This window comes from Paramormyrops kingsleyae, chromosome 8 (assembly GCF_048594095.1).
Source record: "Paramormyrops kingsleyae isolate MSU_618 chromosome 8, PKINGS_0.4, whole genome shotgun sequence".
Lineage (NCBI taxonomy): Eukaryota > Metazoa > Chordata > Actinopteri > Osteoglossiformes > Mormyridae > Paramormyrops > Paramormyrops kingsleyae.
In genome coordinates this window covers 14,198,010-14,225,782 of record NC_132804.1, presented here as the reverse complement: position 1 = coordinate 14,225,782, position 27,773 = coordinate 14,198,010, and the positions used below count along the sequence as shown (strand labels likewise).

Sequence of the window (27,773 nt, the reverse complement as noted above, 5' to 3'; positions counted from 1 at the left end):
TGTGTGTTGGTCAGGTGCTGTGTCCCAGGTGTGAAGCAAGCGCGGCAGGACAGAAACCGAAAAGCAAGAAAGCGAAGGACATGGTGCAATGCAGCAAGAAAAAAACGGTGAAGCTGGACAGCGTCAGCGATGTGGAGAGGGCCCTGTCTGAGAGCAAGGACTCTGCCTCGGCTGTGAGTTGGAGCTTTGTCTCTCTGGAAGGAGTGTGGTGAATACAGCAGGGCTGCATTTGTCTACGTGTTGTTTCTGTTTGAGTTTGAGAACATGGAATAATAATGGATTTAATGTCTAGACAAAAGCAGCAACAATATTAACCCAAAATCTATTGAGCTGTAAAGATTAAATGAAAATGTTCAGCATTAAACCACAAATCACGATCACTGAATTAGGAAATTTCCACTAATTATTTTTATAGTAGAACAGAATCCCAGTTCAAAGGAAAGTCACCAAATTAATTGCTGATCATGCAAATAAGTATGAAGTCTCCAAGTGATAATCATACTATCTGAAGACTATCTGAAGACTAAGCCAGATCAGGTTGCACTTTCAAGCTTGGCACAATTTTTATGGCTAGCAGTGATATTGCAATGAAAATTTTATGTATGAGATTTGAATGGGTTAATCCATCGACAGTAATAAAAGCTAACTTCGCGCAAAGATTGTAAGCTACTGCAGAAAATCTAAATGTGACTCTTGAATGGAGTTTAAGGTGCGGCGTATGACTGATGGAAGTGACAGATAGGTTTGGTGACTCAGACGCTTAGAACAAACACTCATTTTGGTAGGGCACAGCAGCACAATGATTTACTAAATGGGATACGGAGGTAGACCCTAATATTACAGTCTAACAAATTCCTTGGGTCCAAAATAATTGCTCCAAAGAAGATGTGCAGACAACTGATAGGAATATACTGAGTAAGAAAGAGCACTTCCACAAATAAGTGATGGAAGAGCAGGGTCGTTTTAAATGTTATTTGTGTAATGTAACTGCTAGCCTGTCTGTGTTGCAATCTATAGTTGTATGTATGTATGTAGGGGGGGCACATTACTCCACAGTTAAGATACCAAAGGATTACTGCTGTTTTGAGTAGCTGGGTGCATTGTTAAGGAATCAGATCTGAAGGGTTGGATGTTATGAGAGCTGCCCTTTACCTCTGAGCCATAGTGCTCACCCAGCTACACGTAAGAGGGGATATTGTAGGGGATATTGTATTGTCATCTTTAGTAAAAAGCATCTGCTATGCATATAGCTAATATCTGTTCTGTGGAGGAGTGTAAGAAGTGTGGAACTCCTTCAACAGATGGCGACGCTGGGTGAGGTACGGCTAAAGGAGATGGATATGCTCTACTCCATGCGGGCATTTAACGAGTCCAAGCTGCTGCTCACAAAAGACTGGAAGGGGTTGCAGTTCTGCGTGTGCCCGGATGCACCTGTGGGGGCCATGCTGCAGTGCGAGCTCTGCCGGGACCTCTTCCACAGCGGCTGTGTGCCGGACCCTGCAGACCCGCGAGGCTCCCAGCCCTGGCTGTGCCCGCTGTGCCGGCGCTCGGAGAGGCCGCCCCTGGACCGCGTGCTTCCGCTGCTGGCGTCGCTACAGCGGCTGCGTGTGCGGCTGCCTGAGGGCGATGCGCTGCGCTACCTGATTGAGCGCACTGTGCGCTGGCAGCACCGTGTGCAGCAGGTCTCTGCTGCCTTGAAGCTCCCAGTAGCGCAGGAGCGCGCCAGCGCCTCCCCCTGTGCAAAGGTGGGTCTTCATTGCTGATGACTGACATTCTGCTAGCAGACCCACTTGTTTGCTTTAATATGTTGACCTGAGTGCATGTGGTTCTTGTAGGCGTTTTGCAGTTCAAGTCCATCTCAGGAGTGGAACGGTTCAGGCCAGTCTCAGGCGGCTTTCTACATAGAACAACGATGCATTCCCCTGCAGGGTTAGTACTGCTTTTCACATGTTAAACAGCATCACAGTGTGAATTCCTGTTCTCACAAGTTAGATTATTAAAACTAGGGCTGCACAATATCCCATCAAGATATAATCGTGATATGTGCAATAATCACCAGGGTTTTTGATGGGCGCAAAAATTTGTTTGGACTCCGGCTTTTTTGTACTATGTGGGTGTTTACTTATGGCCACAATTTTGATAAGCAGATTAGCAATACGTGTAAAATTTTGGTGTAATCTGATGCATAAAAGTTAGTAATCTGTATTACTTCAGCATATCCTTATATTTATTAAACTCGGTTAGCAGAAACAATAAGCACTGAAATGGTGGTGAAGCAAGGGACAGCTCAGCAGCCACAACACCTTTATAAAAGAGGAGATATTGTGGATAAGGTAAAAAGATAAGAGTGATATGGAAAATTTTCAGCTTTCAATCGAACCTGCAGTGGATTACTTTTCCTCAAGGACCCGGATGTGCGTCTCAATAAGTTAAAATTGAATTTGCGCACTGAATTTCCCAGGTAGGATAAATACAATTTCCAGTTATTGGAATTCAGATTCGAACTAATAAATTCAGATTCAATTTTGTAATGTGACAACTGCATATTTCAAATATACAAAATTCATATTGAGTTTCTAGTGGCACAAACATCAGCCCATAGACATGTTTATTAAACATAAGGATATGCAAATTTACACAGATTACTTATGTTGGATGTCACAGTACATTTCTCATTAATATTTTAGGGGTACCACAAATCTGCTTTTCAAAATGTGGGCATGAGGAAACGCCCATGTAGTATGGTGTCCAGACAAATTTTTACACCTGTATGTAGGTAATAGATTGAGATATAAGTCAAGCCCACTGACTGCATGTTCCCTGCAGGCCTGAGCAAGGAACTGGAGCAGTTGATGGTTGAGGGCTTGCTGCTCCAGGTGACCCTGCCTGAGACCCAGAAGCTGTACCATGTCTTGCTGCATCGACTTTCTGCTCAAGCGGCTGACAGCACCACACAGAAGCATCATGCTCAGGGACGGAGCCAAGCACAGAACGAGGCAAGGCCTAGAGCTCGGAAGCTAGATGCTTCATCATGGTTGATGGAGTATGCACCAAAGCTTTATGATGGTGCATCTTCAGAAACTGGCTCATTCATGGCTTTCATTACTGGGCATCCCTGTCAGGAAGCCTAAGCCATGAGATCTTCCTGAATATGTAAGAGCTGTCCCTTAATACTTAAGGCATCAGCATTCATGCCATTACAATCCAAGCTTCAGTTTCAGGTTTAAGTGCATGAGGTTTGGGGTTTGTGGCGACAGTCTTTTGGTGACATGTGGTATTGTCTCCCACAGGATGGACACTGCAGTCTTAAGAGGGAGGCAGTGAGCGGGACTGACAGGAAGGCCAAACGGCGGCTTGAGAGGGACGGCGTGGATGGGGGAGGCCGATGCCGGGCCAAGAAGCCCCAGAAGAAGAAGATCAAGCTAAACAAGAACAAGAGTCGGGACAGCAAGGCTGCCCCAAGCTCCCCTTCTCTGACTTCGGACCCATCCCCCTCAGAAGACTCTGAGGAGGACATGGCTCTGTGCCCAGCAGAGGACTGCCAGCAGCCTGAAGGAGACGAGGTTGGTCCCCTCACCTACACCCACTGCTACGAGTGACCCATATATTAGTATGAAACTAATTTGAAGCATGCTGAACACTAACCTTTGTATTCAGACATTAACCATTCTGCAGAAGGGGTGGCTAGAACTGGACAGCAGTGGGCATGTGTTAAATATGTGGGAATTGAATTAATGTCTCCTAATATACATGTGACAGAGCAGGGGTTTATGTGAAAGTTCCTGTTGTGTGTGTGTGTGTGTGTGTGTGTGTGTGTGTGTGTGTGTGTGTGTGTGTGTGTGTGTGTGTGTGTGTGTGTGTGTGTGTGTGTGTGTGTGTGTGGAGAGTGCTGTTAAATGATGGACATATGGTCTGTCTCTCAGGTGGACTGGGTCCAGTGTGATGGCAGCTGCAACCAGTGGTTCCACCAGGTGTGTGTAGGGGTGTCCCCCGAGCTGGCAGAGAAGGAGGACTACATTTGTGTCAACTGTACTGTAAAAGACGGCCATGTGAGGAAATGATGAGAGAGGAAGAAAAGAGAAACATTTGGAAGAAGACTGTGGGAGGGCAGGGACAACTGGCTTCTTTGTGAGCCTTGACTAGGGGCGTGTAACAGGGTCCTAATATGCTGTCTGTTGGCCTAACCCTAACCCCATACCCCTTCCCGTCTGAAAATGGTGCTACTTCCTCCTTATGGGATACTTTTCCAGAACTGTTAAGACTCTTTGGTCTTTTTTTTTTTTGTATGTTTTCATTCCCCCCCCCCCCCCATCCATCCTATGAACTGTTTGTGGTTGTCTAAGAGTACCGGGATGTGGCCTGTGCTGCAGGGGTTTCCATCCCGTTGGCGCAACAAAGGACTAATCAAGCACCTTCTGAAGAACCAGGCTCCCCCCTTCCTCTGGGATCCTGCATGACAAACCGGAGATGCTGGGTGCAGGGGAAACGTTTTTCACCAAAAAAGTTAAATGGAATGAAAAGAGAGCTATTTTTTGGAAACCCACTGTTTAGTACAAGCATCTGAATAATATAAAGTTCTTTTTTTTGTAGGTTAGATTTATTTATCTGAGCAATAACTGAACTACTTGGAGTTCAGTGGCTTAATCTCTTCAGAACAGTGTGTTGGTGCTGTAGCCATGGTTGATGTACAGAAAGCTCACTATTAGACTTTAGGATGAAAGTGATGGTCTAGCGATGTAGCAGGCAGAGGGGACTGTGTAAAGGAACTGCCACAGCTGTACTTTGACTTCTTTTCTTCAAAGGGGGAGGGTTGGGGGATTGGAAAAGGGAGCTTGTTTTCAGATGTTGCGGTTTATATTGTGGAATAAAACCCTTTGTTCTCATTTTTTTCCTCCTCCATATGAAAGTGAAATTTTTGAGTCACATTATTTTGGCAGTGGGGTATATTACTGTATCAAGATGAATTTGGAGTTTGTATATCTGCAGCAGCTGAAGCCATGGTTCTTTATTGGAAGTTACTTTCATAAGGATACATGCTTTATTATAAAGTGGAGAAATTTTGAGTTCCTCAAGCTTTGAATTCTGTAGAAAAGATCTGTAATTTGTTCATTTGCTAGACAGAAGATGATGCTTCACTTGTAAAGTCATAGTTATCTGGTTCTTCATAGGTCTACCAGCCTTGGCACTGTCTAGGTTTTTTTTTTTGCTATTTAAATCACTTGCATCATGGATAATAAAAGGTAAGGCTAAATTGTTTAATTAACATGATGAATTTTTTGCTTCATGCACAGAGGTAGACTGAAATCCTAAACATGTACCATAGTCCTCCAGTAATATGGTTGAAAACTGAGGATCTAGGGGTAACATCCTAAGACATTATTGAAGCAATCAATATCCGCAAAAGGCCAGTTTGTATGTAGAGCGGCGAGTGGCTCAGCGGAAGATCACCACTTCGAGCCCCAGCCTCTGCAGAACAGTCCATGGGCCCTTGAGCAAGGCCGTTAAAACCCAGGTCCAGGGGCACTTCATGTTAACTGACCCTGTGCTATGGACCCCCAAGCTATGGAAAGCAAGGTGCAGTAGGCTGAGAAGAATTCCAATGTACCTGTACTCATATTTGTGCCCATGCCAAATAAAGGATGATTATTAGGATTTTGAGATAACCTTTAAGTCGGCTGTTCAAACCCAGGCTTGAGGACTCTTCAACCAATCAGTCCTCTAATTGGTAATCTAATGAGGGAATTGCAGTGAAAACCTGCACACACAATGGCTCTTTCTGGATAATATTGGCTACCCCTGTCCTAAGATATACCACAGATTCTTGATAGGGTGTTAGAGGTGTCTGTAACTGGTATGGCTCACCCAGTCTCAGCAAATGATACCCAACTGATATTGCCAAATGCTTTTGATAAAATTTCAACTTGAAGTGTTCCTGAAGCATCCTGAATTTAACAGCACCTTTATAGGCTGAGCTTGTGCGAAAAGACATTAAGCTTTAGAGTGTTTTTTTTGCCAGCTATTAATCAAAATAAGTATAATAGGTTTGACTACTGAAAAATACTGTACATTGGATCTCCTTTTCTGCTATTAAGAACCTAGCATCAGTTATATGTATTTAAGGTTTGTTACAGAGGATGCAAGGGAGGTGATATAATGTATTTGTTCGCCTCATGCAATGGAAACCACCAACCACAGACAGGTTTTGCATCAGTCTTGCAAATACTGGATTTTCCACTTCACTCTAAGTTTAGACCTTGTATGATCTTGGCTGATGCCTCACCTCCAGGGGCCTGTATCACAAATCAGGATTTCTTGCTTACCCAGATAACATGCTGGATTTAAGGTGGTCTGGGCAAAATGTAACTGAACAAAGATAAAGTACAGCAGTTTAAATGGACTTTACATCTGACAAGTTAACCGGCTAAGCAAGAAATTCTGCTTCATGATACAGGTGGCAGGAGTTGGGGTTTGAATCTTACTTCAGTGTCTGTGTGTGGAGTTTGTGTATTTCTTCATGCAGTCAGGTTAATTGCTATCTCAAAACTGCCTGGTGTGTTGGATAAAATGTGTGTACCCTATGATGGGCTGATATCCTGTCCAGAGTGTAAGATAGGCCAGAACCCATGTGATCCTATCCAGGATAAGTGTCTGAAAGATGGAGGGATTGATGGATGTCTATGATGAAATGTTAAGAGCCACGTTTGCATTTGTATTATAACATTTCTATGAGATTCAATGTGAAGCTACAGCAGGAACCCACTTTTAACTACAGGCGGAGGTGGGAAGATCAGGTCCAGAGAGTAAAGGTCCACACCAAGATTTTGTTTTTTAAACCTGTTATTTGAAACAAAATCTTCGTCTGGATTTTTAACTCTCTGGACCTGAATTACCCACCTCTGGACCAAAGTTTCAAAATTTAGCCTGTGATTCTAATGGTAACTTATTCCGTTTTTTTTCTATTCACCATTTCAAAAAACAGAATAATTTTCTGACTTACCGCGGCCCACCCATTCAGCCTTCACAGCAAGCGATCCAGTACAATAAAACGATTGTCATGTATGTGTGTGCGCGGTTAGATTCATTTAAGGAAAAGTGATGTTGAGAGGCAAATAGTTTTTTCTTTATATTTGTTCATTAGTAACGCCACGGAGCATTTAAAAACTGATAATATGTAGCCGGGTCTGTAGCGTGATGGTGTCAAATTGTGGGACTGGAAAATCTGATAATATAAAATAATGGCATGAAATGTTTCAGCACTCATTTAAAGAATGACTAAAGTCAATACTGGATACTGTCGTAGTGAATGTGCTTCCAGAATTATTTCAGAAATGCACGCCTTACATAAGATTAGGATTTATGATTTCTCTTATAAAAAGGTCACCATCAAACCAACCACCATAAAAGACATAAGATCAGGAAAGCAAAAACAATGAGTCTCACCTCTGAAAACTAAAATTTAGCGCACCTAATAGATTAATGACACCACTGCACAACACGAATCTCACCCACATTATGTGTGCATTAATAGTAAATATACGCCAGGTTGATGAATGACCATCCATCTTCCAATATGTAGGGGGCACCCTGAACAAGTCGCTTTGGAAACCAGCCGCACAATTTTCACAAGCAGGTGGTGTAAAATTATCATGTATTATTATCATAAGATTTTGCTTAAAAACTTCGTCTGTACTGTGATACAGAAATCGGGATATCATTCAATATGGCAGAAAGTCAAATAAGACGTTATTACATCTTCATTTTTTGAACCAAAAAGCCATTCACAATTTAATTCACCATAATCAAACTCATATCGATTTGTATAGAAAATTAGTATTTCTTTGTTGATTTTGTATGTTCTATATTTTCTTCGTCTTTCAACAGCTATTGAGTTATCGTGTTGTTAATAATAAAAAATAATAACAACAATTATTATCATCATCATCATCATCATCACCACCACCTGCCGTTTCGTCACCAAAATGGCAACCAAAATGCTGCAACCTGCTTTAAGCAATAAGCACCACCTCGCGAAACTTGACGGTTTTGATGGAGGTGCAGAGCGCCGCCTTGTCGTGCTTCCTCCGACCCTGGAGATGGGGCCACAAGCTCGGCTGCCGAGCCGAAGCGGGAGCTCGAGCGAATCGCTCTTGGTCGCAGAGTCACACCTCCCGACCGGTCTGTGCATTGGCGCGCTCTGCAGCAGAACAGCCCCGCCGATTTGCCTGCTTGCTTTTTCAACTAGCTGTGCGGCCTGAAACATGGCGGGTGTGAGTTCCTCAGATCCCGGCTCGGTTTCGGCCGCTGGCCCGGTTCAGCAAGGACTGAAGGAGGCGCTGATAGAGACACTGACCGCGATCCTTTCCCCAGTGCACGAAGTGCGGGCAGCGGCGGAGGAACAGATTAAAGTGCTGGAAGTGACGGAGGGTAAAGTATTGACAACTAACTAGCTTTCTAGCTAGCTATCATTGTGAACGGCGTGAGGGGTAGCGGCACTGCCTAGGTTCATTTCAGTAACTTCATGGGCCTGCGAGATGGAAAGACAGGCTTATTTACCGCAGATAGTCAAAATAGTTTGCTCTGTTTTTTTAAGCGTTTTGTTACCACGACTTCATAAATTAGCAGTTTTAAAAATGCTGCTAGACAACTTCTCAGTCAAATCTAGTTGATAAATTCCTCCCAAGATCCCGTCTGCTGTGCAGGCATCCACCATTTCGGCTAATAGCTAATACTGATCACATCACATTAACGCCAGCGTTTCTCAAACAGCCCGGCTGATGTAGTCATGGAGGTCTAGCGCTGGCTGCGTCGGAACTACACTTTCTAACTTGTTGAATTGAAATCTGCCAGGTGCATTAGGGTTCATCGGTTCGGTGGCTGGTCTTGTAGTTAAGGTGGGTCTTTCGGGACTAATGCAGCTGGACGCTGACTGTCACGGTCTCGCGCTGTCTCCGTGAAGTGCGGGTCTGTGCGTCGCGCGGAGGCGCGCGCCGTCACATTGCCCGGTTCCTTCAGAATTCCCGCCCTCTTCCAGGAATGAGTCAAGGCCGGTGTGGAGTCCGGCTCAGAAATGCCGCTGCCGCCTCACCCCTGTGGCTTTACCTTGTTGCATTACCCTGAAAACGTGCTGATGCCCTGTTTCCTGTTATCAAATCCTTAAAAAATTCTGAGATGGCGACTGTGCAGTACTTGTGAACTGCATATTATGCGCACATTCATGACGTTTGCGACCAGTTTTGAAGCTTCAAAACCGCAGTGTTCAGCTGTTTTTCAGTACTGTGTGACTGAGAAGTAGTTGCCTTTCCTCTGAAGCCCCCATTTTCCAGGTGGTCTAGTGTTTCCTGGGAAACACTTTTTTCTATTCTTATTTTCCATTGACTGCATCATTTTACAAGTGGGAAATATTCATTGGCAGACTCGCTTTATGCTCGAAATGGGTAATGCGTTGTGGTCCTTCCTTATTTTCGGTCCTTCCAGTGTAGACTTTTGTCTGGGTGATTTTTGAAGTTTAAATGATTGATGCTCAGTGTCTGTCCTGCTCATTCATTGCGTGGAATGGGGTGTAAATAGTTTCCACTACAACTGACAAATTTCATTGCTTACGTATGATTACCTTAGCTATGCCCAAACCCCTCATTCTCCCTGGTGATGTTAATTTGTATATCCAGGGATGCTCTGTCGAAATACAAGTATATGCACATTTTACTTTGCTGAAGCAGATCCTTATTATCTCTTATGTAACTATGCAAACTAATATTTATATGATGCAAGTAGACTAGCTATTCGTGTCTCCACACTCATAGCTTTTATATGTGTGCCCTGTTTTGTACTGTATTGTTGTTGGGCATCATGTCTCCCTTCTTTATCTTTACCACCAACTACAGTAACTTCTCGGTAGGGCTGTATGGTGCTGTACTGTTTTAGACAGCTATCTATATTATATAAGGTGTGGTGCGTCGTCACGGATGGCCATTTTGGTTCTGGTGACAGGTGTGACAGGTCTGAAAGGCTGATGCTGCAGGAGGTGCAGCGACATCACAGCGCTGGTGATCTTAGTTTCCCACCTTGGGAACCTGCTGTATGGAAATGTCAGCAGTCGCATTGTCTCTCAGGCCATGCCATCTCTTTTGGATAAATCTGGGCAAAGAAAGGGGCGAGGGGCCAGAATTAGTGGTGCGACTTAGCTTTTGTGGTGTCAGGTACCCTGGGGATACTTACTTCACACTGAGTCATATCTAGCTTGTGCAGCTGTATTTGTTTGCCAAATCTGTTTTCCTTTTAAATTTGAAATGAATCGGAGACCCGATGTAGGTATTACTTCAGAGTACATGTAAGTGTTTAAAAGCCGTAGGGCTCCTTTAATGTGATTTCTATTTGCTATAACCCTGAGAGATGTTTGAGAGTAATGCTGCTATGTTGCCAGATGCTTTCTTCCTTTGGCAGTTGATCTTGGACGTCGTCATGTGTCTTTCTGGCCCGGGTGCCGTCCTGCTGTCCCTGCCCTTTGACAGGTGCCTTGTGTTTCAGAGTTTGGCGTACACCTGGCGGAGCTGACCGTAGACCCCCGGGGAGCCCTTGCTATTCGACAGGTGAGGAAGTCATATGCCCCAGGAGAAGCTGTTGCGTTTGCAGATTTGGTAAATGTTGTCCCAAAATGGCCTAGGTGTCGATATTGACCTTCGCATGCCCTCTTCCCCCTGTCCAGTTGGCCTCAGTCATCTTGAAGCAGTATGTGGAGATTCACTGGTGCTCTCAGTCAGAGAAGTTCAGGCCACCAGAAACCACTGACCGGGTGCAGTATCCCCCTCTCTCTCACTCTCCCTTCCTTTCTTCCCTTCCTCCCTCCCTTCCATTGACTTTATTGGCATGACAGTCTGTACTGGAAATGTGTATTAATGTTACAAAAGCAAGAACATAAGAACATAAGAAATTTACAAACGAGAGGAGGCCATTCGGCCCATCAAGCTCGTTTGGGGAGAACTTAGCTAATAGCTCAGAGTTGTTAAAATCTTATCTAGCTCTGATTTAAAGGAACCCATGGTTTTAGCTTCCACTACAATAGCAGGAAGACTATTCCATACTCTAACTACACGCTGTGTAAAGAAGTGCTTCCTCAAATTTGTTTTAAAATGTTCTCCCGCTAATTTCCACTTATGGCCACGAGTTCTAGTATTTAGACTAATATTGAAATAGTCATTTGGCTGAACAGCATCCAGACCCGTTAGAATCTTATAGGCACAAAGGGTGATCTGTATCTAACAACGACACTCAAGAACACAGAAAAATAATGGCAATTAAGTACAGAGGTGCATGGTTATTAAAACCACACAGGATTGGCATTTTTCCTTTATCCTTTTATGTTTGGGGAACATCTGTAGTATCTATATATTTTAATACTTGCCTCACATTTAAGGGCTGAATGAAGCTCTCTCTCCAGCTGACTTTAGTGTTGGCACAACTTGACCTCTGTTGCCAGCCAGGTTTGCCTGTCTCCCAGTTTCAGTGACCTGCCAGTGACCATCAGTTTCCTGCCATAGATGTGCTGTTTTTAACTCTCAGTAGAATTATGTTGGATGTCCTAGTAGGTTATGTAATTTCTGATAATTTGGTTGAGACTAATTGTGCGTCGTTGTTGCTGTTGTGCTGTGCCGTGTTTGTGAAGTGTGTTTTTTGACCAGTAGACAGGCTGTGCCCTTGTACCAGTCCAAAGTGACTATTGTCTTGATTAGGGCTGAAACAACTGATTGATAACATTAATAATAATCAATAATAAAAATAGGTGGCATTGAATTTTGTATTATATTTATTTATCTGATGCTTTTGATCCAAATAAATTTGCAGTGCAAGGAAAGATGGTAGGATTTTGGTTGTATTTTTACAATTTTCTCTGTAAAATGCAAAATAGTGACATCATTTAGCGACCTTAACAGGGGCAGTGTTGGCTTAATGGTTAGGGAAGCGCATTTGTAATTGAAAGATTGCAGGTTCGAATCCCCGACCAGCAAGGCACCACTGAGGTACCCTGAGCAAGGTACCGCCCCCAAGCACTGCTCCCACGGCGCTGAATTAGCTGCCCCCTGCTATGTCACATTGGCACATATGGGTTAAATGCAGAGGACACATTTCGTTGTTGTGCACTGTGTGCTGTGATGTGTCAAATAATCTCTTAATTTTAATTCTAAAGTTGGTATGTTAAGCCTAGTTCTTACTTCTCTTCCCCATGCTGGACTCTTGTGAAAATACTACATTTGTTCATGGATGTAGATGGTTGTAGTCCTTGCATACGTACAGCGATGTTATTCCACAAGACCAGCAGAGGGCAGATGTATTGTCGCAAACACAAATACAAGAAATATAGTGAAATGGGTTTTATGAACAGTGTTAAAGTGGTTACTAGTCTTAGGTGGTATTAGGGTGACATGGTATACCATGGTATTTTGAAATCTTGGGGGCAAAGACCCCTCCCACACTGAGAATTTTATCGCCAAGATGATAAAATACTGGAATTGCATCAATTTTGAAAATACCATGTGCCATGGTGTAAAGTACAATCGTTAGCAAGCTGAATATGACCAAGACAGCAGATCATCTTTTTATTCCACTTTGTCTCTCTACACGGTGCAGAGAATCACCTTTTAAAGTATTATTTTTTCTAAAACTGTGACTAAAAAATACCCAATTATGGTTTTGAAATAAAGCATTTGTATGTTTCTTTAGATTCTGTGTTTTGGCCTAACTCTTGGTTGATTGCCTGATCACATTATTAAACGATTATCAAAATAATAGTTTTTTGCAGCCCTTGCTTTTTTTTGTCTTTATTCTGATCTGCCTGAACTGATTAGAGGTTCCTCTTTGAATCTTGATTTGCAAAACTTTGCCTGTGTAGTTAGCCAATTAACTAAAAATCAGCAACTGGCAAGTGGACCCCATACTTTACTTTTATTTTTAACCATGGGTTCTTTTCTGGGGAAATCAGCATTTTTCCCTTTTATTGTATGAATTGAGAGTTTCTGTTTTGGTTCACTACCCACCAGGTTACAGTTTCCTCTTGAATTTAGGGTTGATGTACTTGTTTTTGGTTTTTGGCTTTTGGCCTAATTATGAGGTTCTGCACCCTAAATGCAGTGTTTGTTGTAATTAAAATGGTTTGACAAATCACTGTAAGTTGAAGTACACTGTATAGGAACAAGGATCTTTGTCTGTCTGGTGGCACTAATGCCTGGAGCTGTTTGGACTTTTACTGCAAAAGGTGATGAGCAAATTGGACAGAGTAACACCCTGTATAATCTAAATTAAGTTGAAGATAAATCGACAGCAGCATTTTCTCTCATCTTGGCATCGTTGCGATGCAGCCTGTATCTTCGCTGCTTGTGTATAATGTATGTTGATGTGTGTCCGGTTGTCATTGTTTTTTTTTTTGTGTTATCTATTGATGGCTGCGTGAAAGGACTAGTATTCATTAGTTATGGTTAGTTTGCCCTGCAACAGACCAACATTCCGTCCATGGTGTCCCCTGCCTTGTACCTTGTGCTGCCTGGGATTGGCTCCAGGCCCCCTGTGATCCTTCACTGGATAAGTGCTTAGAAGATTGATGGATGGTCCCTCTTAATTTGTCTGTGACTTGGCATCTTAGCAAGGGAGCCCTGTTTGAGGTGCCTCTTCCCATCTGTTTCCCGACCTCCAGGCGAAAGCCGCCATTCGGGATCTGCTCCCCGGGGGCCTGCGCGAGGCCATCAGCAAGGTGCGCTCCAGCGTAGCGTATGCCGTGTCGGCCATCGCGCACTGGGACTGGCCCGAGGCTTGGCCACAGCTCTTCACGCATCTCATGGACATGCTGGTCAGCGGGGATGTGAACGCTGTGCACGGGGCCATGCGGGTCCTTACAGGTGCTGGCACCCGCCTGCCATCGCGTTGCTTCGCCGCCTGTAGAACTCTGTCCGCTTACTGCGACGCCTTCCGCATTTCCAGTGTCATTGCGGGTTTATAGTACAGCTTTTATAGTTTGTATGTCTCTTTATGCTACAAGTGCTGAAAATACCATGGCCTTGCTGTCTCCAGAGTTTACCCGCGAGGTGACGGACACACAGATGCCACTGGTGGCACCTGTGATTTTGCCTGAGATGTACAAGATCTTCACCATGGCGGAGGTACAGCTATTGTAGTCAGGCTAAGAGATGAAGGGTTTGTTGTGTTTATGGGCATTTTGGGTTTTTGTTTGGGTGGAAAGGAAGTTGTCATTGGATGCTGTGATCCGGGTGCTCCTTTGATGGGTGTCCGCACGGCCTTCTTGCGGGCAGTTATGGGGAGGTGCGCTAATTCTACCCCTCGTATTGTAGGTCTACAGCATCCGCACCCGCTCCAGAGCTGTGGAGATCTTCACCACCTGTGCCAACCTTATCTGTGCCATTGAAGAGCTGGAAAAAGTGAGCAGAAGAACTGAGAATAAGTGGATGCTATTCAGTGTTGGCAAATTTCCTAAAGCTAACTTCCATTCTGTTTCCATTCTTTTTGTTCTGGTCTAGATTGACCGATAGTGAGTGTCTGTTTATGGCCTTGTGTGCTTGGCGGAATGGATAGTGACGCCGTACTTCTCTATGAATGCAGATGCCTATGTACCTCTGTGGTTGTCCTTTTGTTCGTTTAGGGAGCAGCCAAGGCACTGATTTTTCCAGTGGTTCAGCAGTTCACAGAGGCCTTTGTGCAGGCGTTGCAGATGCCTGATGGGCCGTCCTCTGACAGTGGCCTCAAGATGGAGGTACTCAAGGTGAGTGCAGCTTCCTCCCTGAGTTTTAGAGCATTCTGGGAGTATAACGATCATTTAAGCTACAGCAGTCTTCAACTAGCCATTTCCCCCCCCCTCTTTTGTGTCATCAGGCAGTTACAGCCCTGGTGAAAAACTTCCCTAAGCCCATGGTATCCAGCATGCAGCAGATTCTGCCCATTGTGTGGAACACTCTGACAGAAAGTGCTGCCTTATATCCTTTGGATGCCACCACAGTTATGGAAGCCATCCTCTAAGCATACCTTCTAACTCCACATTGTTAGCTATCATGAATACTGACTGACAGTTTTGATTAATTATGTTTATAGGATCAGGTGGCAAGAACGTTGAGATGGTGGAAGTATTGTATGGTGGGTATTTTCTGCAAAAGGTCACATGAGTCTTATGTGGAAAAAGCAAAAAATAAAATCAGAAAACCTTTTTGTCTTTTTTTTTCTCCAATTTGACTTTTCATTTCCTACTTTGCTTTTTCGTTTTCAAGTTCACAGCATGCAGTTATATGTTAATACGATCGGGGCGGTGGGCGGCGCTATGGATCACTGCTGCGCCTTCTCAGTATGTTTGCCGATTCTGTTGTCCCTGTGTTTCTTGCCCATGGTTGCCTGTGTCGCTCATACTAATCGCAAAGTGACACACGGCTTAAGTTGGCTACTTATTTGCAGCTTCTGATTCGTTTGGCTTTTTATTCTTATTTTATTTTTTGCAGAAAATACCTCCCATAGGATAGGGGGATGAATTGGTGTGGGGGGGGGGGATTTTTCCATGTTGACAATGGATATGTGTAAGTATTGGTGGAGAGGTGATCATAAGTCTGTATTTCTATAGTCTTTTCTTGACCCTTTATGTACCTATGTCAGAACTGAAGTGAACTACACGGAAGAGGTGGACAACCCTATAGACTCTGATGGTGTGTTTTCAAGTTCTTGCTCTCTATCTTTTCTGTATTTTGACTGACTGAATAGTTAGTTTCTAAAAGACACACAGGACAGAGTCGTAGTCTGAAGCATCTGTACATCCTCAGTTTCTGTTTCAGGCAGATGGGTGATCTTATAAGGTTATTATTGGCCTGTGTTTCCTACTTCTGCAGGTGAGGTGTTGGGCTTTGAGAACTTAGTGTTCAGCATCTTTGAATTTGTCCACACGCTGCTGGAAAACAACAAGTTTAAGAGCACTGTGAAGAAGGCCCTGCCTGAACTCATCTACTATATCATCCTGTACATGCAGATCACAGAGGAGCAGGTACGACTATTGTTATGGTAGGACGTGAGCTGGAGAAGAAGGTCCCACTCCCTGACTCATCTGGCTCTCATCTGCTTTTTTCAGATCAAAGTGTGGACCGCCAACCCACAGCAGTTTGTGGAGGACGAAGACGACGACACGTTCTCATACTCTGTCCGAATCTCTGCTCAGGACCTCCTCTTGGTAGGAGATGCATTGTCAGGCATTGGAAGCTTGGAGATGGGATGGTGGCAGCTTGATTGTTGCTGATCTGTCTGCTGCTGGACTCCTTGTTTGACAGGCCGTGGCAACAGAGTTCCAGAATGAGAGTGCGGCGGCTCTGGCTGCAGCCGCCTCGAGGCACCTGCAGGAGGCGGAGCAGGCCAAGAACAGCGGCGATGAGCACTGGTGAGCATGCTGCTAATTCATGGAATCATGGGTGAAATGTCACGCCCCTTGCAGTTCATTCAGTGTTTCTTCACCTTATATGAATACTAGGCCTGGGCGATTATGAATGATATATTGACTTATCGTCATATATAATTTGAATAATAGGAAAATTTGAAAATCTGATAAACTGTCAATAAGGAACATTGAGATCACATTATCAGCCTATCACATCATAGAAGTTAATACAGTTCCAAACAATTGTATGGTATTCTTTTATGAATGGCAACCTCCGCCCAGAAGCTACACAGCTAGGTTGATTAAGTTAGTGCGGCACGCCACATTACTATTTTGGTGATATACAAGAGTCATGGGAGAGATTAGCGCTCACTCAGAGGAAACTTTAACTGTTTGTGAGGGAAGTGACAGCAGCAGCAATATTTTTTTTTAAAAAGGAGATATTTTGAATAAACAAGGTAAAAAGACAGTTTGACGGTACTTTTTGCAGTGTAAAGTCTGACGCACAACAAGCTGGTGCTGTGTACTGTAAACTCTGCCGAAAATATGTGCCGACTTAAACTGGTAACGCCGCAAATTTATTCTGACACTCAAAGCAGTGCCATCCAGTGCAATGCACAGAATGCAAGTGCTTGCAGTGTCAAACAGCAGTAAGCAGGGTTTCCATTTTCAATCTGAAGCAATATGGGGCTAATCACATTCTGTACTGGTTGTAAATGGAACGCAGCATTTTATTTTTCACTTCAAGAAGGGTGATAACTACTAGCAGCAAACCATATTTTTATCGTTTTCTATTGTCATAACCTGTGACAAAAATAAATATAATGTTTTAATATGATTTATTCATCTAAATAATATTTGTTTGCTGTCCATTCAGTTTTTTTTTTGCTGTTTGTTCTGTTTAATGGGAATTCTACGGGAATTTTAAGCAAAATGTGAGCCTTCAAGTAAAGAAATAATGACATTAATTATATAATTATCAATATTGACTGACAAAAAAAAAATGTGATAAAATATTTTATGTCATATTGCCCAGTTGTAGTGAATATGTATGTGGAATACAGGATCAATGCATTATTAGTACATAATGATCCTAGTAATGGTGTTCTGGGTTTGCAATATAGTATCGGATGGATAATTATAGTCCTGAGAGCTGAGCACTTGCATAATGCACTCTAAAGATGTATCCTGAATAACCAAGAACACCATCTAAAAATGCTCCTGAAGGGCAAACTCCCAGTATGTTGCCCTGGAAAGCCTGTCTGGTGCTTTGTTGCAGCCTTTATCTGCTGCCACTGGTCCAGGATAATTGCTCTTTCTCTCTGTCGAGGTGGAAGATCCACGAGGCCTGCATGCTGGCCCTGGGCTCCGTGAAGACCATTGTGACGGAGAATGTGAAGAGTGGCCGTGTGCAGTTCGACATGCATGGCTTCCTGGCCAACGTCATCCTGTCTGACCTGAACCTCACAGGTCAGTGCTGCAGAGAGCTTCCAGCTACTCTCCCTTCCTGCTGTGCTGCTGTGTGTGTGATTATTTGCCATTATTTTAGTAGGTGAGTAGTTGTGCACCCCCTCCCAACTGAAATAATTCAGGATAATACCCATCTCAAGGGTACTTTAGCTGTTTCCCTCTGGCATTTTGGCCGGCAATCTTGTAATGACGTCATCGCCACATCCTGAGCCTCCGCTCGTCCAAATCCCTGACGTTCCCTGTGCACTTCCTCCCCCAACCAGCTGCCTCCCCTTTCCTGCTGGGCCGGGCACTTTGGGCAGCCAGCCGCTTCACGACAGCTATGTCCCCGGAGCTCATCCAGCAGTTCCTGCAGGCCACTGTCAGCGGCCTGCATGAGAGCCAGCCTCCCTCGGTCCGCATCTCGGCCGTGCGTGCCATCTGGGGGTGAGGACCATCACCACGGGCAGTGGCTTCTCAGCCCAGCTCATGAAACATTCCCGACACAACTCCACCCATACCTTTTAGTGCAGGGTGTCATTGGCCATAGTGAAGCATAGCTTTGAAAGGGTGTGGCTGGTTAAATGTGTTATTCAGATATAATCTTGTTAAATCCTGGTAGAATTCACTTTATATCGATGGTTGGGAAACTAGATTGAGGTATTTGAGCATTGGGGTCTGATGAAATAGTCTGATTTCAATACTAGTTTGATCACAGCAGTGCAGTTACACCTTAAAGCAGTGGGTATCGTGTGTGTGGTGCAGGTACTGCGATCAGCTGAAGCTGTCGGAGAGCACGCATGTCCTGCAGCCCTTCCTGCCGAGCGTTCTGGAGGGTCTGGTGCAGCTGGCAGCACAGTTCAGCTCGGAGGTGCTGACCCTGGTCATGGAGACGCTCTGCATTGTGTGCACGGTCGATCCCGCCTTCACTACGAGTGCTGAGAACAAGATCTGCCCGCTCACCATCGCCATCTTCCTCAAGTACAGCAACGGTACAGCTGCCCAGCAGAACTGTTAAATGGCTGCTTCATAGTAGATTGTCAAAAAGCCAAAAATCAGTTTGATTTACAGTCTGTATACATTTGTTTTATGACAGTAAACCGTAATGTTTATATTTATATATATATATATATATATATATAATATGAAGTGTGAGTGAGTGAGCGAACGAGAGAGTGAGTTCCACATTCATTCAATTAATTTCCCTCCCTCTCTATTCTAGACCCTGTGGTAGCTTCCCTTGCTCAGGACATCTTTAAGGAGCTGGCCCAGATTGAGGCCTGTCAGGGGCCCATGCAGATGAGACTCATCCCCACCTTGGTCAGCATCATGCAGGCGCCCCCAGACAAGATCCCCTCGGGCCTGTGTGCTGTAAGTGCAGTGAATTGTGCTCAGGTTTAACTGACATGGAGCTGTGAATCAGCAGAGCAGCCAAGCGGCAAACGTCAGCAAAGCAGTAAAACTGCATTTTGTAGTGAATGACATCATTTTTCAATGGCTGGCCACTTCCTGCTTAATTCCAGTGGCATCCTTCGTCTTTGCCAGTGTTACTTTTAAAAGTATCTGAGATGTTTGTTCCCTCTTCCTATTAAATTGTCTGGTGCTGGCCTGTTACTGCACTTTCCCCATGCTGACTCCCTGGGTGGTCTCCCCCCCCCCCCCCCCCCAGACTGCCATAGACATCCTGACCACAGTGGTGCGGCACACCAAGCCCCCCCTGTCGGAGATGCTCATCTGCCAGGCCTTCCCAGTGATGGCGCAGTGTACCCTGCGCACAGATGACAACACCACGATGCAGGTCAGCTTGGTCTGGTGCCACCGCAGAGGTGTGAAATGTCTGGTAGACGTCCTGTGAAAGGCCTTACTGGTATACCCCTTAGCAGATAGCTAGCCTCAGTTGCTTCAATAAAATATAATTTGTGGTATAATTGAGTAAGAGATATATGTATAAATCAACACCGTGGACTAGGGATTTTGTGTGTGATTTGTGGGAGTGATGCCAAATGAAGTTTCATGAACCATCTTCTGTATTTTTTGACCCCACAAGATGGCGCTCTTGGTTTGCTTTGAGGCATGAATTGAGCTCTTTTTTTTGAATAGAGATCACCATCTAGTTGTGTCATGAAGCTTCATTTAGCTATCACTAATTTGTGGAGTTTGTGTATAGTATAGTGCTGTGGTGCTCAAGCTGTAGTGCCGCAAGGTGGTTTGCAAGAAGACCAGGGTAATTTGTGTTACAGGTTACTGTGATTTTTAATTTTTTTTTCCCTTTTGGTCTACGTGGTGCTTGGCTGCTTTGGTTTGATCCATAGTGGTACTTAGTCCAAAAAGTGTGACAACCATTGGTATCGTAGAAATACAGTGATTGAATATGCTAGATACCTGCATAGAATGGAAAACAATGGTATTTGATATTGATGTCTGGATAAGTGTGGGGAAAAAGAGAGTAAGTATGGAGATATTTAGGTGTTTCCAGACTTGTGACAAGTTGGCATACTATGTATTCAAAAAAAGTTTGTTGAAATCACTGATATGAGCTTGTTGTTGGTCCCAGAATTTGCACAGAGTGAACACTGAAGAGAATTGTGTGAGGTGTGCATGCAGTTAATCTCCAGCAAGAAATACTGATGTAGGCTGCCTTTACATGTACAATTTACACTTTACAGTGCTCACAGTGGGGGAAAAGCAAGTTTTCACCTTGCCAGTCCCAAATGATGTAAGTGGTTGGCAATGGAACCAAAATGTGATCAGAAAGCAAAATGCAAAGTATGTGTGAAGTTCTTCAACATTTTGAGCATGGATGATTTGGCAGAAGTATTGCCGTCTTTAATCGTCTATCTTGCCGGATCCTGCCAAGATGGGCAGTTTCCCAGGCTGGCAAATTCAGAGGGGGTGCTGATGCCCCCTCTCTCTGACAACTGTTTCTGTTGCCACCCCCTGGTACAGAAAGGAAAAATATGGAATTTTGAAATGGGAAATGTGTAGGAAGCCTGTATATAGAACTCCCCTTCATTCAAAGCCCATATATGATGCTGTGGATGAGGAGGAGACTGCCTGAGCCCCCCATGTGTGTCCTCCCCATTGCAGAATGGGGGAGAGTGCCTGCGAGCCTACGTGTCCGTGGCCCTGGAGCAGGTGGGCCAGTGGCAGGATGAACAGGGCCACGGCGGCCTGTGGTACGTCATGCAGGTGGTCAGTCAGCTGCTGGACCCCCGCACGTCCGAGTTCACGGCCGCCTTCGTGGGCCGCCTGGTGTCCACGCTGATCGCGCGTGCCGGCACCCAGCTGGGCGACCAGCTGGACCAGATCCTGCGTGCCATCCTGAGCAAGATGCAGCAGGCAGAGACGCTCAGCGTCATGCAGGTGGGGGGCGGGGGAGGGAGAAGATCCTTAACGTTTTTTTTTTTTTGTGGAGATATCTGATGAAACCTGTAGCATTGTTAATAGATTATGGATTGATCATACGTGACCCTTCTGAGTTGTATTGGCCAAGAGGATCAGACTGCAAACAGGAAGGAGTTGCAGCTAGATGTATTTCACGTAAAAATGAATGTGTTTTTTTTTCTTTCAGTGATACCTTTCATGACAACAGTAATAGAGAACCTGCTAATGGTCAAAGCGTTTCTATTTAATTACCATTAGGTCTGCGTGCGTGTCTGCAGCCAGCGTGCCTGACCCAGTATGGTGTGTTTCTCGCAGTCCCTCATTATGGTGTTCGCCCACCTGGTCCACTCTCAGCTGGAGCCCCTGCTGGAGTTCCTGTGCAGCCTGCCGGGGCCCACGGGCAAGCCTGCCCTGGAGTTCGTCATGGCCGAGTGGATGAGCAGGCAGCACCTCTTCTATGGCCAGTACGAGGGTAAAGTCAGGTGAGTGTGGGCGCCGTGACCCGGCTCCCTGGCTCTCCCAGAGTCCTTGGAGTCCTTACACTTGTGTTCCTCCTGTCCCCCTGACAACTGCAGCACGGTGGCCTTGTGTAAGCTCCTCCAGCACGGCATCAACACCAATGACAAGCGCTTGCAGGACATAGTGGTAAAGGGTGAGGAGATCTTCAACCCCGCTGAGGGCATCCGCACACGCTCCAAGAGCGCCAAAAGTATGAACCCTAGCTTCTATTTTATTATTTTTTTTCACCCTACGGCCTGGATCAGTATATGATCCGTCTGGTACTGATCTTTTGAAATCGTTTGCACGATCTCGTTTAGACCCAGAGCGCTGGACCAACATTCCTCTATTAGTGAAGATCTTCAAGCTGATAGTCAATGAGCTGTCGTCTGTGATGGAAGCCAACGCCACCAGGGTGGCCTCTGCAGACTGGAGCCAAGGTATTACAGTGCCAGGTGGAAAGGACCATGTAACTGGTGCCAACTAACTGATGTGTTATATTAATGTAATTAGTAGATGAGGGAACTGGCACCTTTTAATTACAAGTTGCCAAACATGACACTTCATTAACCCCATTACCTTCCTTTTGGGTAACTGTATCCCTCAACAATAGGTATAATAACCATTTAAATGCTTGTGAGAATTTAATTCAATTCAAGAAAAAGTTAAGAATAATGTTCAGTAAAATCTGTGAGATGCTTACCTGCCCCAAGGCGATTCGATTTGATTATTATTATTGAGGAAAAACAGGGAGAATGTGCCAGTGTAAAATTGTTTAAAGGCCACCTACTGAACGGAAATAAACTGTTAAAAGAAGCACTACCTGATCAGGGGGGTGGGCGGGGGGTATTGCCAAATGACGTTACGTCATTTTTTCTTCTGTGGAAAACAAAACATCGATCTATGACTCAGCTTTAATAATGAATTATAAACATGTTGCGGGCCAGTACTTTAAGACCTCCTCTAAGTGGTGAATGAGCCCTTGGAAACCCTCAGCCGCCACTACAGAAAATGGCTGATCATCCAGTGCAATCATTTCCATTATTTTAGTAGCTGTGTCTTTAGCCCTGGTGCTGCTAAATTTGAATATTGATATAGTTTAAATATTGGCCAATTTTGACACACAGGAGCAATGCCAAATATCTTTTAACATTGTTAACCAGTATGTCATGCATTTCAAAAGGCTAATATTGCTTTTTACTTGCCCAGCTGATTAGCTATCTAAGTCTAGATTGTTGCTTTTGTCGCTTGCAAAAATAATGACTTCTGCGATACAAAACAGGCATTTTCAAAAAGCATCGTTGTACAAAGATTATCTTAACTATAAAAGAGAGTGCTCTGCTCTACATAACAGAGGTGTTTCCCAAAAGTGTTGTAGTTCAAAGATCATCAAGTGACGCTTCCTTGTTGAATATTACTGAGCCTTACTTTGCAAAGCAATGTTTTGGAAATATGTGTGATAACGTGAACGATTCATCATGTTGCATCTTTACAACCATACTACATAACTGTCTAAAAATTCAGTCACAACAATTTTTCTACTGGGGGTTCTCTTTTATCAGCAAATAAACTGCTGATGATGCAAGAATGTTACAAATATAGATAGAGAATCAGATGAAAATCTGAAAGTGTAAGTATCACGCTAGGGGTGCGGTTGGTCGCCGTAGGTCGCGGTGGGGCGCGGTTGGTCGCCGTAGGTCGCGGTGGGGCGCGGTTGGTCGCCGTAGGTCACGGTGGGGCGCGGTTGGTCTCCGTGGGGCGCGGTTGGTCGCCGTAGGTCGCGGTGGGGCGCGGCGGGTCACGGTCGGTCGCGGTGTTGCCACACACCACCACTTTGTGTGTTTGGAGTTTGCATGTTCACCCTGCTTGTGGTGGCTTTTAAGCAGACACCTTAGTTTCTCTCCACTCTCCAAAAAGCACACAACTTCATTGAATCATCATCATCAACGAATCATCAGATTAATTGGTAGTGTAGTTTACTCCATTATTGATATAATCGATTGTGACAGCCCTAGTTCCAACATACCTTGTGATTTCTGGTTGGTGGCTCAAAAATCCCAGATAAAGGAAACATTTGAGTTTTTTACGCTAATAAGGCATTCTAAGGCAGGTGAGAATTACATGAGCCTTGCACTGTAAGTGCTGAGGATGCTGTGTTTGTTACATCCTGACTTTTTGTTTCATCACCCGAGGGCTCCAGCCCTCATTATAGGTAGTTTATTTATTCTCCCCCACAATAATTCAATAAGATCCACCCACACATACTTGCTGGGACTTTTTTCTTGAGTAAAATTTCATCCAAATGTTTCTGGCGGGGCAGTCCATTTTCCTGATGTCAGTGTTAACGTCGTCCTATCACAGAGCCATTATTCATTTACCCATTAACTGCACAGACACATTACAAACGCAAAGATGGACTTGTAGTCAGATTTGAAACTCCGCTATCTTCAAGAGATGGATATGTGCTCTGGGTGTACGCTATTGAATTTGTGCCTTGATGTGGAAAATCTTAAGGTTATTAATCTTGGGGAATTACCACCTCCCCTAAAATACACTGATTCAAAATGAGTTTTTCTTAGTGGATTGCTATAAATATCCTTGGTGATGAGTGAGTTTTAAACAGTAGCAGTACTATGATAACTTAAAGTAGCAGCATTGACATTTGTGTCGCAGCCTGCCTTGGAATTTTGAATATATGATAACAATAGATTAGGCTGAGCAGTGGTGGCTTAATGGTTAGGGAAGTGCACTTGTAATTGAAAGATTGCAGGTTCGAATCCCCAACCAGCAAGGCACCACTGAGGTACCCTGAGCAAGGTGCCGCCCCCAAGCACTGCTCCCCGGGCGCTGAATTAGCTGCCCCCTGCTATGTCATGTTGTCACATATGGGTTAAATGCAGAGGACACATTTCGTTGTTGTGCACTGTGTGCTGTGGTGTGTCAACAATGACAATTAATAATTAAAAAAAAGATGAGATGGGTGGCCAGTAAAGTCACTGTGGAGACCCAGGTACAGATAACTGACATCTTTATTAGGTACGTTGCCAGTAAGGCTGAATCCGCCCTTGACTCTTATGGACAAACAGTACCTTCAAGTCCTGCTTTTAGGATGATGATGTGTGGTAGCGAGTAGCTTGTAATGCTCCCCGTGACAAAAATATACAGCAAAAATACAGTACATTTATGGCTCTAAATGGAGCCTCTGGATAAGTCAGTTATGAAAATAGTCATAAAATATCCATATCCTATATATTTGCACACTTGCACTGAACATCTACTACTTGTATGCTTTGTTGATAGTCTTTCAGTAGGCCTGCATCTGCTGAAGGGTGTGTGGCACGAGAGAAGAGACAGGAGACAGTTGCTTAGCCTGTGAAAGGGATGAAACCACTTTATTTATTAATAAACAGGAAGAGAAGAAAAGTAGATCCGGTTGCTGCCGAGATACCAAAAAAGTCTGACCGGAAGTCAAACAAGCCTTCAGAATAAGAGCACATCTGCCCTGAGAATTCTAATCGCTAAGAAACCGCCACAGGTGCATCTAATGTATTTGTGTTACAGGAGAGCTTAGCAAAGGCAAAAGAAGATCTTTCAGTGATGGTTTTATAATGGAAATGGCACTGAGGGTGACCTACTTCATTAATAATGTCATTTGCCCTTGGAAATTGAACTATCACTTTCTGTGTTTGGACTTGTTATTCAGATTTTATTACTTTGCAGAAACTGAAAATAAAGAGAGAGGAATCTCATTTTCAGAGTATAGGTGACTTTAGGAATCATCTGCCATTATGTGCAGATGAAGTCTTAAATGTTGAGCTAGGGTGGATTTTATGTGATCAAATGACAAAGGAAAATCTTTATGCAATTAATATATGAATAATCCTCATGCTTTGCCAGTTGGCAGTGAGGATGTTACTTTTGTTACAGAGGTTATAACAACTAACTCTACCACCCAGTGTTAGTCACACATTTATACTGAGTATCACTGTCTGGAGTTTTTGAGTCATGCCAACTTCTGTCATTATCAAAGAATTTTTAAATATCTTTTAATTAGGCATGGAACAAAATGCCATGATATCCAATATTGTTATACAATAGAAGGCCATGTGCCCTAGATGTGTGTATATCGGAATACAAAATGTCATGTGACTTGGTCTCCTGTGAATAGTCTGTCCACCGTTTCATGTACTGTTGGAGATAGCGGTGCCTTTTGTGACATTCAGATGTTGTCACAAGCCTGGAATACATAATGGTACCTCAGTGGCAAGATGAATACTATACACCGTAAGCATGTTTAGTAGGAAATCCGTCACACAGAAATATTAACAGTGCACCGCAGAGATACAGAATCATCAGATTGCTAAAAATTCTCATGAGTCGTGCGGCCATTTTATTAGAAGGGGATCTGGGTGTGTGCAGCTTAATTGATTTTTACTGGTGTTGGTCTCTGCAGATTCTGGGGACATGTGGGAGGAACAAGAGGATGAGGTGGAGGATGAAGATGATGAAGAAGAAGGGCTGCCGGGGCAGCTTTTGTCTGACCTCATTGCCTCCAATAAATACGGTTTGTGCTTTACTCAGTGAATAATGTTGGCTAACCCCCCTGAGCTCCTAGTGTGCTACTAAATTAAATGACATTCAGTGGCTTGTAACATTACAAGACCTGCATGTGTTTGCGTCTGTGAATGTATGGAATTCTCATTGATGTACAACAATGCACAGCCTTGAAGTGGATGCACCAAAAATTTTTTTTAAAATAAATAAATAATATATATATATATATATATATATATATATATATATATATATATATATATATATATATATATATATATATATATATATATATATATAGTGTTAGACCCAGAAATATTGTCTATCTTTGTGAAAATGTACCAGAACCTGGCTATAGAATCCTAACTGATGTCTATTATAGATGAAGATTACTATGAAGATGATGATGAGGAAGACCCTGATGCTCTGAAGGATCCCATTTATCAAATTGACCTCCAGGTAGGTCTTCTGTGAACTTTGTGAACCTTCATTTGGTGAAGCTTCTTCAATGCTGACTGTGAGGGTTTGTTTAGTGCCATTTTCACGTTCCTTAATCCCTTTCTACAGGCCTATCTGACAGACTTCCTGACCCAGTTTGCACAGCAGCCGTGCTATGCCATGTTCTCTGGTCACCTGAATGAAGCGGAGAGGAGAGTCCTGCAGGCTATTGGCATTTAAAAGCCTCCCCTGCTCGTCCCCTCCATGTGGAGCACTCCTACTCCCTTTCAAGCACTTACACCCCAGAAAACTCATGCTTTCTCTCAGCTGAGTCTCAGACTCAGTCCCCCTACCCCCACTACATTCTCACTTTTCATTGTCACTGAGAAGGAAGACTTCACGTGGACCTGGACTGCACCAGAAGTACAATTCATTGTGGAGAGGGTAGGGTTAGGGGGTGGAGCAGAGGTGCCACAGGTGCCACAGTCACCTGACAGCAGGACTAGCTTGCCTCCGAAAGAACTTGGGAGACCCCGCACAAGAAAATGGCGTTTAGCCTGTCTGACAGAGAGCGTATCAGAGTTCTTGCAGTTTTGGGAGTTATCCCGAAGTTTCTCAAAATGGACAGACGGCCAGGGTGAACATCCTGAGATGGACTTGTCAGACACCCAGGTTTCACCCCTCAGCTCGCCATGGTGTTCTGTGTTTTCTGGGCACTTCTGTGGGACAAGGCGCCAAGGGAGGAGTTCAACGCATTGGGACAGACTGCGAAGGCACATAATGGCAGTTTACTCATTCTCAAGACATTGGTTCTTTCTCTGTTGCAGTATGAGTTGTGGCGGCCTAAGAGGCCGTGTCACTCGGCGGCATGGGTGGGGCGAGGGGCCTGCCAGATGCCAGAGCCGAACTCCGCCTTTAAAAATTCTGCCACCCACTGAATGTTGAAATGACAATTCAAAATAAAAGGCCTATTACGGCCCTCCTTTTCAGTCTCCTCTCTCTTTTTGTCAATCATTTGCTGTGCCACCAGGGACAGACAAGTGATGTT

General features: G+C 44.2%; 2 protein-coding genes across 5 annotated transcripts in view; both read left to right on the top strand.

The window, feature by feature from the left end:
- The window catches only part of kdm5ba (lysine demethylase 5Ba), a 28,444-nt gene extending 23,557 nt beyond the window's left edge, over positions 1-4,887 (top strand). For all 4 annotated transcript variants that reach the window (XM_023804095.2, XM_023804094.2, XM_023804098.2 and 1 more), the window contains exons 23-28: positions 15-173; positions 1,302-1,745; positions 1,836-1,929; positions 2,827-2,996; positions 3,291-3,563; positions 3,924-4,887. In XM_023804095.2, the coding sequence (XP_023659863.1) occupies positions 15-173; positions 1,302-1,745; positions 1,836-1,929; positions 2,827-2,996; positions 3,291-3,563; positions 3,924-4,061 (1,278 nt within the window). In that variant the 3' untranslated portion in view covers positions 4,062-4,887. The remainder of the gene's footprint in view (positions 1-14; positions 174-1,301; positions 1,746-1,835; positions 1,930-2,826; positions 2,997-3,290; positions 3,564-3,923) is intronic.
- Positions 4,888-8,041: 3,154 nt separating this feature from the next.
- On the top strand, positions 8,042-27,717 carry ipo9 (importin 9). Its single transcript, XM_023804109.2, has 24 exons — positions 8,042-8,424; positions 10,525-10,586; positions 10,703-10,789; positions 13,682-13,883; positions 14,056-14,144; positions 14,334-14,420; positions 14,642-14,761; positions 14,872-14,972; positions 15,628-15,686; positions 15,867-16,018; positions 16,103-16,201; positions 16,299-16,405; positions 17,733-17,872; positions 18,136-18,298; positions 18,617-18,843; positions 19,074-19,222; positions 19,521-19,649; positions 20,939-21,214; positions 21,551-21,717; positions 21,811-21,944; positions 22,054-22,173; positions 26,187-26,297; positions 26,670-26,746; positions 26,855-27,717. The coding sequence occupies exons 1-24, from the start codon at positions 8,259-8,261 to the stop codon at positions 26,963-26,965; spliced, it is 3,135 nt and encodes a 1,044-aa protein (XP_023659877.1). The 5' UTR covers positions 8,042-8,258; the 3' UTR covers positions 26,966-27,717.
- Positions 27,718-27,773: the final 56 nt, after the last annotated feature.

Excerpts from the sequence above, each read along its gene's own strand:
- ipo9 (XM_023804109.2), top strand. The coding sequence starts at position 8,259 with ATGGCGGGTGTGAGTTCCTCAGATCCCGGCTCGGTTTCGGCCGCTGGC. Across the intron at positions 14,973-15,627 it reads CTGACAGAAAGTGCTGCCTT|CTATGTCAGAACTGAAGTGA; the intron begins ATATCCTTTGGA and ends CCCTTTATGTAC. Across the intron at positions 16,202-16,298 it reads CTGCTCAGGACCTCCTCTTG|GCCGTGGCAACAGAGTTCCA; the intron begins GTAGGAGATGCA and ends CTTGTTTGACAG.